Here is a 17,693-nt window from a genome sequence, read left to right as displayed (position 1 = left end):
GTATTTCATAGGAATATCCAAGGGCTATGAAATAGAATTTTTCAAAGGAGACAAAAGAAGTTTGGGGCATTTTGAAATGATAGACATGTAAATATATTGTATGAAAAAAATGCCAAAATTTAGCATGTGCAAACAAGAAACAATTATATTTAGTTCTTCCCCTCCTCTCCCAGACTTTTAAGTAATAAGATAGCACCACCATGTTAACATGTAGAAATTTTGACTTTGGGGCTTCCTTACACAATGTTATTTGCATATGAAATTTCCACAGGTTTTGGATGATGATGATAAAAGAGGGAAATCTACCATAGTTTTAAAATACTAGAATTAGGTGACATCCATTAAGTCAAAAGAGAGTGAACAAGTAGATGAGTAAATAGCATCTTATATGTGTCTCATACATACCCTTTCTGTGACTGTTGAAATAATCAGAGCATTTGGCACCAGCAGGGCAGTTTTGGTTTTCTTTATTAGAGTCACTGAGATGGCTGGAATACAGATCTGTAATGGAATCACTAAGTTAATAGTAGTTCAGGTTTCTACAAAAATGGATCCAAATCTTCTTGTTATAATTGCAAGTTAAAAAGAAAATTATAGTAATAATAAACTAAGCCAAACTAAGCATAGTAATAAGTTTTATAGCTTTGATGGAGAAAAGTGCACTATAAAGGATGACAAACAGGGTGTAGTGGAAAGAGGAGGGCTGGGAGTCATGACACACTACCTCACATCCCTGAGCCTCGTTTTCTTTCTTTTTCTTTTCTTTTCATTTCTTTTTTTTTAAAATTCTGAACTTAAGAAATAAAACAAGCATTTCCATAACAAAGTGGAATAAAAAAAAAAGAGCATTGCACCTGAGACTGCAGATCTATTATGCACAACTTACTATTCCTTTTAAATATACAAGTTATCATGAAACCTTTTTTATCGTCCCCCTGCCCCCCAAGATGGTTACCATTAGACACAAATATGTATATATGTGTATATATGTGTGTGTGTGTGTGTGTGTATGTGTAAGTCAGTTCTTTCTCTGGATGCAAATAGCATCTTCCTTCATAGGACATTGTGGTTAATTTGGGTATTTATAATAGTCAGAATCACTTGGCTGCTCCAAGTTGTTCTTAAAACAATACTGCTGTTACCATATACGATGTTCTCTTGGTTCTGCTCATGATTTTGTACAAGTCTTTCCATGTTCATCATTTATTATAGCAGAATAGTTTTCTATTATGGATATATACCACAACTTGTTTAGCCATTCTCATTTTCTTCTTTTGTAAAAGAACTAGGTTGCACTAGAATGGTGATTCTTAACCTTTTTAAGTATGATGATTCCTTAATGTTAATTTTTTTTTACCAAAAATAACCTAATGAGTAGTTACATTGTTTATTGTGATAAAAAATTATGATTGAAAAAATTATGATGAAAACTCTCTCCAGATTCAGTAACACCTTTAAATGAATTTGTATTTTTTATGATCTAACATATATAAAGTGCGTTGCAAACTTTAGAGCTCTTAATAAATGTTAATTGTTATCATTGCTATTAATCACAAAAGCTATATGCATTTGAAAAATAGTCGTACATATGTGCGACATATTATTCAGAACATTTTGCTTATTTTATTCAGTCTGTGCCTTCTTGTAGATTCACATCTGGATTCAGAGACCATTTACGAAATCTCTATGGTTCATATTCCACCCTATGGAATTCATTGTACTAGATGAACTTTGAGCTCCGTTGTAGTTCTAATATTTTATGATTCTCTGGTTCAAGACTATATGATAGACAGTTGGAGTTACTAGGTAGGTGCAAGCATACTCCATTTAGGAGCCTCCCACTGTTTCTATACCATATCCTTCCAACAGAGTTGGAAAGAAATGATTAAATCAAATCCTTTTTTTTTTAATCACTAAGGTAAGGGAACAAGCATTTATTAAGTTTCTACTGTGTGCCAGTGTGAAGTGCTTTACAAATATTATTTCATTTGGTTCTCACAACAACCCTGTGAGAAAGGTGCTACTAATATCCCCATTTTATAGTTGAGGAAACTGAGGCAGACAGAGGTTAAGTGATTTGCCCAGTGTCACCCAGCTAGTAGGTATCTGAGATTGGATTTGAACTCAGGTCTTCCTGATTCTAGGTCTAGTGCACCATTCCCTGCACCATCTAGCTACCTCAATGAAGAGGTAGAGCAATATGGCTAATATTATCTCTAACAGACATTTCTTCCCTCAGTGGTCACACTTGCCTATTTACTATATAACTATGTTTTATGCTTTTTGGTGTAGGCTAAATTGGGGAAAGATTAAATCTTTATATTTTACAATAGTTAGCTTACATGATAGATGAAAAAGATTTTCAATATTTGACTTTTTTTCCTCCAAGGAATTAATTCATATGCAGGTCAAGAAACCATTAGAGTGGAAACTGAAACATTTTGTACTAGTTAAGGTACACTGAATGTGTGACCTTTATCAAAACACTGAGTTTTTCTGACTCCTGTAAAAACTCATCTGTAAAATGAAGGGGTTAGACTAGATGGTATTTAAAGTCCCTTTCAGCTCTGATTCTAATATCTAATTTATTCTGGGTGATATTTCACATTCACCAAAGATTTGCTATGAAAGAAAATTTCCAGTATATGTAAAGGACAGGAAAGACTGGAAAAACAAAATATTAAGACAGCATGTAGTGAAATGTGAAGATATTTAGCTAATTCACAAAAGAAATCTAAAGCATAGCTAATCACAAGGGACTGAACTCAATACCTAGACGTGATCAATTTTGATAGGTTCTGGCAGAGAAAGAGAGAAAATAATAATAAAGAACAGATGCCAAGGTGAATAATAATGCAAGAAAACTACTCATTTTCTTAATCAAAGAACAAAAACTATTAAGTCACAAGTTGCTATATAATACATTTTAATTTCTGAACTAAACAGTACAGGTACCCTAAAGAAAAAGAATTTTAGGCCAATTATTTCATGTGTTGATGAATGGAACTAGAAAAAAATAATAAAGCCATGCTGACTGGGTCCATTACAAATTTCTGCTATCTAATCCCAGCTGCAACAAGGCACTCATCCCATTTCTCTTTAACTAATTTGCTATTGTACTTTTCAGAGGCTGTTCTAAACCTTCTGAATTCCCCATTAGCTTCCTACGGTATTCTTTCCCACAACCTGCTCAGCTGAGGACCTCACTTCACACTTCTCTGAAAAACTGAGGCCATTTGCTGTGAGCTCTCTTTCATCCTCTCTTCATCTGACATAACATGGAAATCTTCCCCTTTCTTTTTCTTACTTCCATTTCAGATGAAGAGGTGGCCTTTTTTTTTTTTGCCAAGAATAACCCCTATATATGCCTTCTTTATATCATGCCCTCCTGTATTCTCCAGCAGATTTCCTCCACCATCATCTTCACTTTTTAATCTTCAAACACTTCCTATCTATTAGTTCCTTTTCTAATACCTACAAACATACCTGAGTCTTCCCTGTCCTTAAAACTCTGTCACTTGATCCTGTATAAATCATCAGCATTTGTATATATTACCAACAAAACCCAGCAGGAAGAGATAGAAAGAGAAATTTCATTTAAAATAACTTCTGACAGTATAAAATACTTGGGAGCCTACTTGCCAAGATGCAAAGAGAAAATATGTGAACACAATTGCAAAACACTTTTCACACAATTAAAGACAGATCTAAACAATTGGAGAAATATTAATTGTTCATGGGTAGGCTGAGTCAATATAATAAATGACAATGCTACCTAAATTAATTTTTTTATTCAGTGTCACACCAATCAAATAAAGAATTATTTTATAGAGCTAGAAAAAACAGAAACAAAATTCACCTGGAAGAACAAAAGGTAAAAAATATCAAGGGAATTAATGAAAAAAATGTAAAGGGGGCCTAGCAGTAACAGATTTCAAAGTATAAAGTGGTAATCATCAATATGATCTGCTACGGGCTATTCCACCAATAGAGTGGTGGATCAGTGATACACAATACACAGTAGTAAATGACCATAGTAATCTAGTAGTTGAGAAACCCAAAGATTCAAACTTTGGGAGCAAGAACTCACCATCTGTCAAAAACTGCTGGGGAAACTGGAGAGTGGTGTGGCACAAACTAGGCATAGATCAACATCTCACACTATGTACTAAAAAAACTTCAAAACATGATTTAAACATAAAATTTGCATAAACATACACAAATTAAGGGAACATGGGAAAAATCTGTCAGATCTATGGATAAGAGAAGAGTTTATGATCAAACAGATAATGTGGATCACAGGAGGTAAAATGGATAATTTTGATTACATGAAATTAAAAAGGTTTTGCACAAACAAAATGCCAAATTTAAAAGGAGAGCAGGAAAATGATAAAAAAGTTTTTTTATGGTGAATTTCTCTGATAAAAGCCTCATTTCTCAGATATATAGGTAAATGAGCTAAATTTATAAAAATTAGAGCCATTCCCCAATTGATAGTCAAAGGATAGGAACAAGTATCAATAGTCACATGAAAAAATTCTCTAAACTATTGGTTAGAAAAATGTAAATCAAAACAACTCTGAGGTATTACCTCACACCTATAAAATTGGCTAACATGACAGAAAAGGAAAATGACAAATACTACAGAGAATGTGGAAAAATAGGGACATTTATGCACTATTGGGATAGTTGTGAATTGGTCCAACCATTCTGACGAACTATTTGGAACTATGCACAAAGGGTACATACCCCTTGACCCAGCAATGCCATTACTAGGTCGATAGCCCAAAGAGGTTGAAGAAAAAGGAAAAAGAAACTCTGTGTGTGTGTGTGTGTGTGTGTGTGTGTGTGTGTGTTTATACACATACATATATGCAATTCTTTTTGTGGTGGCAAAAAATTGGAAATTCTAATCAACTGGGAAATGACTGAACAAATTATAGTATATGATTGTGATGGAATACTATTGTGCTCTAAGACATGATGAAAGGGATGCTTTTAGAAAAACCGGGGAAGACTTATATCACAGGGAAGATATAAGTGATATTCAAACTGATACAAACTGAAGTGAGCAGAACCAGAAGAACATTGCACACAGTAACAGCCACATGGATAATGGTAATCAACTTTGAAAGACTTAAGTAGTCTGATCAATGTGATGATCCTGTGATATAAGTGATATAAGTGATGATCCAAGAGAATGCCAAAAGACTCATGATGAAAAATGCTACCCACCTTCAAAGAGAGAACTGATGAGGTCTGAGTACAGATTAAAACACATTTTCCCCCACTTTATTTTCTTGATTTTTTTTTTTGGCAACACAGCTAATATGGAAATATGTTTTGCATGACTTCATGTATAGCATGAATGTCATATTATTGCCTTCTCAATGGGTGGGACAGGTATATGAGGGAGGGAAGAAATTTGGAATTCAAAATTTAAAAAATGAATATTAAAAAAATCTCGATCTTGATCACTTGATATTGATCAAGTTACTTGATCTCATCCTCCCCACTAGCTATCATCCTATATCTCTCCTCCCCTTGGTAGCTAAACTGCTTGAAAGAAAAAAAAAACAATTTGTACCTCCACTTTCTCTTTTCTCACTCTCTTCCCAACCCTCTGAAATCTGGCTTCTGACCTCATCATTCAACTGAATCTACTCTCTGCAAAATTACCAACAATCTTTAAATTGCTAAATCCAATGGGGTGTTATCAATCATCATTGTTCTAGACCTCTCTACACTTTTTAGCATGATCGATTAACTTGTCCTGGGTACTCTCTAAATTTTCATGACACTGCTTTTTCTTATTTTTCCCACCTGTCTGAGCACTAGTTCTCAAGTCTCTTTTGTTGGATCTTCATCTATCTGTGTTACATCCACTATGGGTGTTCACCAAGGGTTTGACCTGGTGACCTGGGACCTCTTCTCTTTACCCTCTATACCAGGGATTGTTAAACTCTTCTGGATTGTGTATTCTTTTGGCAATCTTGTGGAACCTACGGATCCCATTGTAGAAGAGTATTTTTAAATGCACAAAATAAAATGTATAGGGCTACAAAAGAAACCAATTATATTTAAATACTGAATATTGAAATATATTGAAAATGTAGAAAATACCCAACAAATTTAAAGTATCTTAATTAAGAAACCTTGCTCTGTACTGTTATCATTTGATAAGCACATCAGCTCCCATCAGTTCAATGATCATTTCTGTGCAAATGATTCCTAGATATCTATATATCTAACTCTGATCTCTTACTGGAGCTCCAGTTCTTCATCATCTACTGGCTTTTGTCCAGTAGATACCTCAAGCTTAGCTCCAAAACCGTCCCCTCTTCCCAGCTTCCCTGTTCTGTCAAGGGTACCACCATCCTCATAGCCATTAAGGCTCACAAACCTAGGTGCGCCCCTCTGCTCCTTACTCTCACTCCACATGTTCATAGTTTATACATAGTTCCACAGTCTCATAGTTTATACCTCTACTTCTTCTCTTGTGTACATACCATTCTCATCACTTACATAGCTACTACTCTATTTTAGGCTGTTGTCACCTCTTGGCTTGAATGATGCGATAGACTTTAAATTGGTTTCTATGCTGCAAGAGATCACTTAAAGTATGACCATAGGGAAAAATAAGACTCTCTGGTAACTTCCTATTTTAAATAATCATTCTTAGTTACTAGGTTCTTCTATCAATTGTTTCTATACTTATGAATTACAGGCTCTGTCACCACCTACTAAATTTCAGTGCCCTAGTTCAATAGTCAATGAATATTTATTAAGTATTTACTATGTGCCAGTCATTGTGCCAAGCCCTGAAGATACAACTAAAGGCAAAACACAATGCTTGTCCTCAATGAACTCATTGAGTTCTAATGGGGGAGACAATGTGTGAGTAACTATGCACATCCAAAGTGCATACAGGGTAGATGAAATTTTTTATTTTTTACTTTTTGCTTTTTGGTGAGGCAATTGGGGTTAAGTGACTTGCCCAGGGTCACACAGCTAGTTAGTGTCAAGTGTTTGATCTGAGGCTGGATTTGAACTCAGGTCCTCCTGACTCCAGGGTCGGTGTTCTACCCGCTGTGCCATCTAGCTGCCCCGGGTAGATGAAATTTAATCTTAAAAGAAATTTACTAGAATAAGTCTATTGCTGAAAGTGGATTTTCTCCAAGTCTTGAAGGAAGCCAGAGAAGCTAACAGGTGAAAGAGAGGAGGGTAAGCATTCTTGACACGGGAGACAGACAATTGCAAAGGCGTGGAATCAAGAGATAGAAAGTCATGGGTGAGGAATAGGAAGGAGGCCAATATAGCTGGATTGTAGAATGCACAAAGTAAAGTGTAGAAAGATTGGAAAGGTAGAAAAAGGTCAGGTTGTGAATGACTTTAAATGCCAGTCAGAAGATTTTATACCTGATATGGGAATTAACAGTGTTAACGAGACACAGTCAGACCTGAGCTTTAGGAAAATCATTGTGGCAACCAAGGAGTAAGAATTGGAATGGGAAGAGGCTTGAGGCAGGCAGACCAATCAGAAAGGCATTGTGATAGTCCAGGCATGAGAGCCTACACAAGGCTATGTAAGTGTAGAGGAGGGGACATATGTGAGAGATATTATGAAGGCAGAAATGATAAGACTTGGCAACAGATTTAAAATATGGGGTGAGTGCAAGTGGGAAGCTGAGGATGACACTGATATTGTGAACTTGGATGGTTGGGAGGATGGGGGTGCCTTAGACAACAATTGGAAAGTTGGGATGATTAGAGGATTGGGGAGAAAGACAATTTCTCTTCTGGACAAGTTGAGTCCAAGATGGCTGTAGGACATCCAATTTAAGTTGTCTGAAAGGCAGTTGATTATATGAGATTCTGGAGAAAGATTAGAGCTGGATACATAGAGCTGGGAATCATTTGCATATAGATAACAATCGAATCAATAGGAGCTGATGAGATCATCAAATGAGGTAATACAGACAGAAAAAAGAAGAGAGTACAGGATAGAGCCTTGGGTGACACCCATGGTTAGTGAGAGTGATATGGATGAAGATCATCGAAGAAAACAGAGAAGGATCAAATAGATGGGTAGGAGGTTAACCTGGAGAGAGCACTGTCCACAAAAACCTAGAGAGGAGAGAGTTTCTAGGAAGAGATGTTGATCCACAAGCCCGAGCTCTCCTCTCCAAGTTATAGCAAATAACTTCAGGAGAAAGAGGGACAAAATCATGAGCTATATTGCAACAGGAATCTAATATTGGTATAAAGAATCCAGGAAAACTAGGTATAAAAATGTAAGGATGAAAAAAGAGCTCCTTAACAATCTTTCGGATGTTCAGTTTATCAGTGATAACATTTAAATATATTATTTTTTTAATTGCAAGAGGCTTGTTAGTTCTCCTCCAATTACATACTAACCTTGGTGTCTTTGCCAAAGACTTTGGAATAGAAACAAATCCAGTTTTCTGATATAAACAGTTTTCCTTGGTACAGTATTTCCTTCTGCAGAGCACAAGTAAAACCTGAAACACATGTAAAAATATGATATTATGCAAAATTTTCTTCAGTGAGGGGAGAATATTTTTGGTGAGGGAGTATAAAGGGAATATATACAGTTTGTTATCTGACTTCATATAATACTTGCTAAAATTGTGACTTAGTGAAATAAAATTGCTGATGCTAGAAAGGAGCAAAGTTTCATTTTTATAAATCTCAATAACTTCCAAACCAAACTGAAAAATAAAAACTAAAGGGCAATGGCTGGTTTCCAAAAAATTCCTAAAGTATATATTGCTTTCCATGTGAGGACATATTGACATAACATATAACCAGCAACCTCTCTTCCTTCTGACTTAGCACATTTTTCCCATGGAAGGTTTTAAAAAGGACTAAGTTTTTCTAAAGTATCTCCCATCTCCTAGTAACAGCACTTCATGATACATACCTTCCTTTTAGAGACTGTAGGAAACATCCAGAACTATAACTAGAATTTTTGTGCCTCAGACAAGTGACATGAAATTGGCTTTTAATTCATTTGACCACCATGGGGAGTAGTAGAAGTGTGCCAGGGAGGAGCTTAGCTGAGTTGGAGTTGATAAGAAGCGGAAGTAAGTTATCTTATAGCTTCCCATTTTATTTTATTTTTTTATTTTTTATTTTTTAGACTAGGCAATGGGGTTAAGTGACTTGCCCAGGGTCACACAGCTAGTAAGTGTTATGTGTCTGAGGCCACATTTGAACTCAGGTCCTCCTGAATCCAGGGCTGGTACTCTATCCACTGAGCCACCTCGCTGCCCCTATAGCTTCCCATTTTAACAAATATAATTTGTTAAGCAGTTTTCCCCTGTGTGCTGTTGAAGAACTGCAAATGCTATCAGTACCCTCTAGATTTTGGTCCTCTGAATAAAAGCCCAGTTATCTTGCCCTAGTTGCAGCTCTGGAAGCATCTTGATGAGCTTTAGCATGTTTTTTACTAGAAAAGGTAAGACGAAAATATTTGAAACCCTTCAATAATATACCAGCCATGGCAATAAGAACCTCTCACATTTCTAAAGTGTGCATTGTTTATAAAACACTTTCTTTACAACAACCTTTTGCCTTGGTTTGCTATTTTCTGAAATGGAGAGGATAATGTATGATGTAGGTAGTTAAAACATTATTATCTTTATTTCAGACAGAAGAAAACAAGGCTTAGAGAAAGTTAAATGACCTGCCTGAGGTCAGTTAAGGTTGTTGATAGTGATGATAGTAATCACACCATGGTGTCTCAAATTTATCCATTTTAATACACTCATTCCCATCTGGTTAATTTGTACCATCACTGATTATTATTCTTGGTCCTTGGACAACCTAATTTCAGGAATTTCAATTCAAGGTAAATGTGATATTTGAATATGACTGTTTTTGCAGCATCAACTTCTGCTACTTTACTACTTAATTGTCTTTTATGGATCAGTTTCAGCAGTAACCAATTGTCACTACTGGTTTTGGAGGTCTATCAAATTTGGTGATTTCCCTCCAATTAATTTTCCAAGAGAGTAATGTGTAAAACACTAGAGTTAAAAATAAAACAGAATAATACTTACTTTGTTTCAGTGGTTCCTCACTTGGGACTTCCAGAAATAACTTGTGAAAGTGCATATTTGCTTTATACTACAATGGAAACAAAATATCCTGATGATCCCCATCAATCACTGAACATTTTTCCTTCTTTGATCGCCATGATTTACACCACCACCCAGAACTCTTCTCTTTCCTCACAACTATTTACATCTTAAAAGCGTATTTGATATAGTTCTTTAGAAAAAGAAGCGAATTTTAAATTGCTTATGACTTTTCCCTCCCAGCTACAGAAATTAACAGTGGGATCAACAAGATTATGAATGGCAAGTGGGACAGAAAGTGAATTATGGAACATCCTCTGTGATCATATTGGTGGTTATACAAACTCTTGCTTTCCCCCCAGGTCTATACTTGAAAATTTTGAATAGAAAATGAGAAGACATATTGGAAGCATCCAAAAAGAAATGCACTAGATTTAATTTCCTAAGCTTCAGTTTCTATATCTGTTAAAATAAGTTAACATTTACTTCATAAGATTCTTCTAAAGGATAACAAAATTTATCATGATATGTATACATCCAATACCTCTCCAATCACACCAGTTCTACAAATTCTAATGCAATTAACTCTCACAAAACTATGTTCAGAGATTAGCACTGGGCACTAAGGGAGAAATGAAGGTAAATGGTGTATACTTCTTGCTTTTATGCTGCTTACGATCTATTTTATTGATTTCTTGGACATTTTCTACTTTCATTCATCTAAAAAAGTCACAGTACATAAAGTTTTAAAAGACAGCTAGAGTCTGAGTCTGCAAGCTTGCTGATTATTTAAATCTTCCTTATTCTACTTCTTACAGCCTGAATTTGGGCCATTTTACTGTTTGATAAATGGAGGTAGAAGAACAAGAAAAGGAAGGAAAAAAAAGGAGGAAGAAGAACAAGAACTTGTAGAATTACCTGACTTGTAGAGTATGACTTTTTCCTTTCAGCCTTAGAATCATTTTTGCTGTCAGTTTTAGAATCACTCTTACTGTCACTCACCAAGGAGAGGCCATCACTACTGGTCTTTGACCTGGAAAGAGAAAATCCTAGGATTTCATAAAGCTAATCTTTTGTTAGTGTTGCTGCATTGACCTTCCTTTAATCATTCTGATTATTTTATCATTCTGCAATATAATAATTTAATTTGTCACTTCCAGGCCTTGAAGTCAATGTAACACTATTTGATATTTATTTAACACCTTTCTTTCTGATCTTCTGAGAAACACCTCCCTTGTCTTCCCTTTCTCCACCCTAAGAAATAAACCTTAGAAGAAAGACATTTCTAGTTGCAGAAATGTTAAATTAAAAAAAGAAGAATTTGCTTGTTTCAAACTTTAACCAACATGGATGTGAGTTCTACATGCCAATATTATTTTCAATATGAATACAAACATATTCATTTAATGATTTGCTTCAATGGTATTTATTGAGTCCTATGTAAAAAGTATTTTACTAGACAGTACCTGCTTTTAGGAATTCACTTGAGGACATAAAATTATGTGTACAAAAATGTAAAATACAATATAGAGCAATATATGTGCTAAAATGAGTAGCATAGACAATGCAGGAATTAGTAGAATGAGAAGGATACATGGTTTGGATTATATGGATAAGGCTTTGGTGGGACATTGTAAAGGATGGGTGGGGCTTGGATAGATTAAGAGTTTGGATGGCATTTCATGTAGGTTAAAAAGCATAAACAAAGTCATGTAAGGAGAATTGACTGTTTGTGACTCAATTTCTTTTCTTTTAATTTATCAAGAGCAGAATTTAGACTCTAGATTTTTCTCCAATGAACTCCCAACAAAATCACAAACTCTGTAATTAGTAGATGAAATGGAACCTTATTAATTCATGCTATACTCATTAATTTGGCAAATGTTAAACTGATATTCTAATTATAAATTATTTTACCTATTCATTAGACTTTCTTGTGTTCCCCTACTAGTCAATATTTTTAGTCTAGTTTGTATTACTAGATTATCTCATACTCATGCAACACTTCTTTAAATCTGAGGGATAGCCCTATACTGTTTAAGCTAAGGGAGATAATTCCTGATTTACTAAGATAATGCTAAACATGACAGTGCCTACTGCCTTAAAAGAGTTACTTAAGTTGGTTGTAGACACACATAGAGAAAGAATGATATCTCCCAGGGGAAGTCTTATCTCAGTAGTCTCTAGAGTTGAAAGCCTTGAAGATCCAGATACAAGATGGGCCCACTTTCATACATGTTTGATGTTTTGAGGGCTCCAGTTCTCCATTTAAAAGTCTCTCTCTCTCTCTCTCTCTCTCTCTCTCTCTCTCAACAAACTCAATTGAGGTACTGTCTTCACATGTCTCCAAAGTCTCTCTTTGACATCTTCATGACAAAGTGAATTAAGTCCCTCACACAAATATATGGCATTGTATTCTTTTAGCTAATCAAGACTCATGCCTCCTTCTCTGGGAAGTAGTACAAGATTATCCCTCTGCAAAGCTGCCTCAGGCTTGGACAAAAGCAAGATTACATTTCTTCCCTAGGCCAAAACCTTTTGCAGTCCCAAGCAAAAATCAGCTAGGGAAAGTGTGAATCCCATAACTACATGCCATAAACACATACGTTAGCACTTTTAAAAAAGATGATTTTCTCAGAATCTCAGGTAACAAGCCTATGGAGAGAAATATGACTCCTGACTGAATGAGAGAATGCTGAGTACAATGCTAATACTTAATGATGGCTTTAGTGTCAGAGATTTCAGAGAGAAACTGTGGAGAGATATGTACAGAGAGGATCTCTAGGGACCTCATTTAGAGACAGACTTTCAAATGTCAGACTAGAACCCTTGGCATTTCAGACATATATGAGAGCGGGTCCCATCATATTCCCTGACCTCCAGGGTTTGCAGCTCTGGAGACTACTGAGATACGACTTCTCCTGAGTGAGATTGTTCACTCTCCATGTATATCCGTAATCATGGAATTAAGTTCCTTACAGAAGGTAAGCAGAGAAAAGCTCTGCATTTTCTCAGTTAATTAGGAATCACATCTTATTCTGCATACGCAACATGCAACACAAATCTTTCTCTTTGGGCACACTCAATGGTGTATTAAGCTATAAAGAAATTAAACTATAACTGAAAAAAAGGAAAAGAAAAAGAAAAGAAAGCAACGTGGTATAGTGGAAGCACTGAACTTGGATTTAGGAGAGATGTAAGCTCAAATCTTGCCCCTGATACTAATTGTCAATTGCTCTATCTTATTATTTCTACCTCCACAACACCTTTCAAATTTTGCTCCTTCCCTCCACCCATACACTGACCACCTTAATTCAGGCCCTCATTCACTCTTACCTGTTCTACTAAAATAGCCTGGTCTCCCTAACCCAAATCTCACATCACATCAATCAATCCACACAACTGCCAAAGTGATGTTCCTTAAGCATAGGTTGGATATGTCACTATTTTGCTCTTTGGCATTTAAAACCCTTCACAAACTGGCTCCAGTCAGTTAGCAAGCATTCATTAAAGCTTACTATGTTCTACATATTATGCTAAGCACTGAGGATACAAAGAAAGGCAAGATCATGGCCCTTGCCCTTAAGGAACTTATATTCTAATGGGAGAGACAATATGCAAATAACTGTGTTTATAAGATATATACAAATGGATGATAATCAATCTCAAAACAAGGGTACTAACACTGAGGTGAACCAGGAATAACCTGTTGCAGAAGGCAAAATTCAAGCTGAGCATTGATGGAAGCCAACGCAGCCAGGAGGCAGACAAGAGGGAGGAGAGCATTCTAGGCCTGAGGAGTCGTCAGTACAATAACATGGAATTGAGAGATGGAGTGTCATAAGAAGAACAGCAAGAAGTCAGTTTCATTGGATTATAGAGTGCATGAAAGGGAGTAAAGTGTAAGAAGAATGGAAAAGTAGGAGAGAACCAGGTTATGAATGGCATTAAATGCTGAATAGAAGATTTTATATTTGATCATAGCCAGGGCAGCTAGGTGGCACAATGGACAGAGTGCTGAGCCTGATGTTAGCAAGACTCATCTTCCTGAATTCAAATTCGGCTTCAGATACTTACAAGCTGTGTGATCTGGGCAAGTCATTTAACATGATTTGCCTTAGTTCCTCATCTATAAAATGAGTTGGAGAAGGAAACAGCAAATTACTCCAGTACCTTTGCCAAGAAAACCCCAAATGGGATCACAAAGAGTTGGACCAATTGAAATGACCTAACAACAAAAATAGAGAGCCACTAGAGTTTGCTAAATGGATGTGTGACATGGTCAGATCTGAGCTTTAGGTCAGACCTTAGCTTGGCAGCTAAATGGAAGATAGATTGGAATGGGGAGAGATTTGAGGGAAGGAGACCAAACAGAAGGCTATTTCAAGGATGAGGTGATGAGCACTGTTTTAGTGGAGAGAAAGTAAGACCTTTATAAAAGAATGTATGTATGTAATTATGCATATATACACATATACACATACATATATACACACATACACATACATATGCATATATATGTATATATGTGTATACACACACATATATGCTTGGCAACAAATTTTATATGTATGGTAAAAGCGAATGAAGAATTGATGATGACACAGAGGTTGTGAGCTTGAGTGACTGGGAGGATGGTTTTGCTTTCAACAGTCATGGGCAATTTCGTAAGGGAAAGGTTTGGGGGAAAGACAATGGTTTCTGTTTTGGACATGTTGAGTTTGAGATGGCTAAGGGGTTGGCTGTAAGACATTCAATTTTAGATGTCCAAAAGACAAGTGGTGATGCCAGGTAGGAGCTTAGGAAAGAAGTTAAAGCTGGATATACAGATCTGGGAATCATTTCATAGATGATAATTGAATCCATAGGAGCTAATGAAATCATCAAATGAGTTAGTACAGAGGTAAAAGATAAGAGAGTCCAGGAGAAAGAACCTTAAGGGACATCCATGGTTACTGGGCATAACCTGGATAAAGACTGGTCAAAGATTAAGAAGGGGCAGGCAAATAGGTAGGAGGTCAACCAGGAGAGAACAACGTCACAACCTAGAAAGAAGAGAGTATCCAGGAGGAGAGAGTGATCAAGTGTTTAATGCTTCAGAGAAGTCAAGAAGGATGAAGACTGAGAAAAAGCCATTAGATTTGAAGATTAGAAAAGAACATTGGTAACTTTGGCAAGAAAACTTCGAGTTGAATGACAAAGTTGGAAGCTATGTTGTAGAAGGTAAAGAAGAGAGTGAGAAGAGAGGAAGTAAAAATACCTAGTTTAGATGGCTTTCTCAAGAATTTGAAAAGACATATAGGAAGATACCTAGTGAGGATGATAAGATCAAGTAAATTTTGAAGGATGGGGAAAATGTGACTCTAGGTGGCAGGGAAACAATTTGTACATAGGAAGAGATTGAAAGTAAGAGACAAAGGATGATATTCAGGTCAGTCTCTCAACATGCCTTTATTATACCCTCACCATGTGTCAGGAACTGTGCTAAATGCTGTGAATACAAATACAATGGAAAAGAAAGTCTATCTCTCTCCTACAGGAGCTTACATTTTAATTGGGGAAGACAACAACAAAAAAAGAAGCTAAAAGGAAGGGGTGAGGAAGGTTCCTGTTATCAGACATGATTAAGGAGTACAGATTGCAGCCTGCTGAGAAATTGAGAGAAGGCTGACCTGGGCATCCTTTTAGAGGGAGGAGGTTGAGAGTGCTTCCATGGACTGAAGTGATCTTCCAGTGATTTATGGAGCTCAAAAGTAAAAAGGAAAGCTTTATTTCTTTATTCTTGAAAATAAACACGTGTCCATTAGAAAAAAGCTCCTTCCTCAAAGGTTCATAATTTTAGAGATTATAAAGGACATTAGAGGTTATTGTGTCTAACTGCCTCATTTTACCAAAGAAGAAACAAGCTCAATAAGATAAAATGACTTGCCCTCATTCAAAAGGCAGAATTGAGCCCTTTCATCCAAGAGGAACTTATTTGGCTAGTATTTGTCTCTAAATTTTGACAAGATTTTTTGTTCCTTGGGTCCCTTAATAAGCAACTAATATATTAGAAACCAGCCAAGCTTTTTGGGGGTGGTGGTGGTGGTGTTTGTTGGTATCTGTTTAACTTTGAGAGGCAACCTGACATGTAGAGGATAGAGAACTAGCCTTGAATCAGGAAGACCTGGATTCAAGTCCTGCCTCTGACATATTCTGGCTGTATGACCTGTCTCCTCTCATCCCCTCCACCTCCCAGCAATGGTGACTACTTCCTGGGGCAACTATTTTAGGAAGGATCTCAGTCATATTTCACTTCACTCTTGCCTCAGCTCTCAACAGAATCCTTCTCCTTGACGACCACATCTCCCATTTGCTTACCCTCTTTCCCCCTACACCCATAACCTAATGCTTACCTTAAGTTAATAGGGATGAATAGGGTAGAATTGATATATACAACAGGCTGCATAACTATGGTGCCTAAAATTCCAGCATTGCTATTCTAGGTTCCATTCCATTCCATTGCTTATAGGAAGAAGAAATAAACTGACAAACATTCCCACAAGGCCAATAGTCAGTTGTTCAAACCAGTAAATTCTCTTTTTCTTCCCTTCTCCTCCTATTATAATTTCCCAGTTGGCAGATTTACATATTATTTCAGATTATCATTCAAGAGTTATCAAATCATTCTCCTCCATCTTCCCCAGTTAGTATGCATACATGTAAAAATACAGCAGAAGGAAGATGAAAAAGGTGCCATGAATTAAAGAAATAAGCCCATATTGCATTATTTTCTAATAAAAATATTATAAATCTTTAAAAAATAATTTTCCTGGAATAGTTTTGAAAATTTTTTTAAAAAGTTACTATTTTCTGTTTGGATTTAGGATTTTACCTTAAGAAAGTGATTTTTTTCTGGTCCAATGATTCTATCTCAGGAGATATTGGCATCTGTAGTATTGGTGACTTGCCAACCCTTTTTTTCTCTTCCACACCATTTTCAGTCTCTGAACTGAAGAGGAGAGAAAAACATTTCATGTCAGACATGTACAGTGCACTGGAATAAAAAGTAGTAAAGTAACTCAGTGTTTTAAAGCACAGCTCTAACTTTAGTGCTCTCTTAATTCAGATTTGATATTAAGATGAAATGAGACACTTGTGAGTCATTGAACTGTGGAGGTTTGCTTTGTGCAAATATAGTAAAACTTTCCAGTATGCATATAGTGACACTTAGCTTCTCTGTATGTGGAAACATATCTGGTCAATATGTCATCAGGGTAGGGTGACTCTCCTGTTCTCAGGCACCCAGAAAGTCTGAGAAGCCCCAACTACACTTGACTGGGACCTTTTACACCCCCCAGGAAGCTACCTCAGAGAAGCTGGGCCAGTGAGGTTGCTTGAAAGGGAGAAAGTCAGAGAAACTATGGTAGGAAAATGCTGGTCCTATTACATACCACCCCTGCTCCAAATTATTGTGTTACCCACAACTCTGTGTTTTTTAAGTGGGACCTAGTGCAGGTCACAGCTCTGGAAGTTGTATAGTAGGCTGTCTGTTGTCTCTTATGACTCTTCCAAGGTTCATGTTTCCGGAGGTTCCTGACCATAAAGACC

The 17,693-nt window shown here is 36.4% G+C and overlaps 1 protein-coding gene across 3 annotated transcripts in view; it reads right to left on the bottom strand.

The window, feature by feature from the left end:
* The window catches only part of GRAMD2B (GRAM domain containing 2B), a 52,979-nt gene that overhangs the window by 12,037 nt on the left and 23,249 nt on the right, over positions 1–17,693 (bottom strand). For all 3 annotated transcript variants that reach the window (XM_027869238.1, XM_027869236.1, XM_027869239.1), the window contains exons 2-6: positions 16,978–17,094; positions 11,022–11,136; positions 10,086–10,152; positions 8,419–8,522; positions 406–501 (exon numbers count right to left, since the gene is read on the bottom strand). In XM_027869238.1, the coding sequence (XP_027725039.1) occupies positions 406–501; positions 8,419–8,522; positions 10,086–10,152; positions 11,022–11,136; positions 16,978–17,094 (499 nt within the window). The remainder of the gene's footprint in view (positions 1–405; positions 502–8,418; positions 8,523–10,085; positions 10,153–11,021; positions 11,137–16,977; positions 17,095–17,693) is intronic.

The sequence above is a fragment of the Vombatus ursinus genome, unplaced genomic scaffold (genome assembly GCF_900497805.2).
Source record: "Vombatus ursinus unplaced genomic scaffold, bare-nosed wombat genome assembly UNPS02014792.1, whole genome shotgun sequence".
Lineage (NCBI taxonomy): Eukaryota > Metazoa > Chordata > Mammalia > Diprotodontia > Vombatidae > Vombatus > Vombatus ursinus.
The sequence above is the reverse complement of the archived record's forward strand: the minus strand, read 5'-3'. Positions and strand labels throughout refer to the sequence as shown.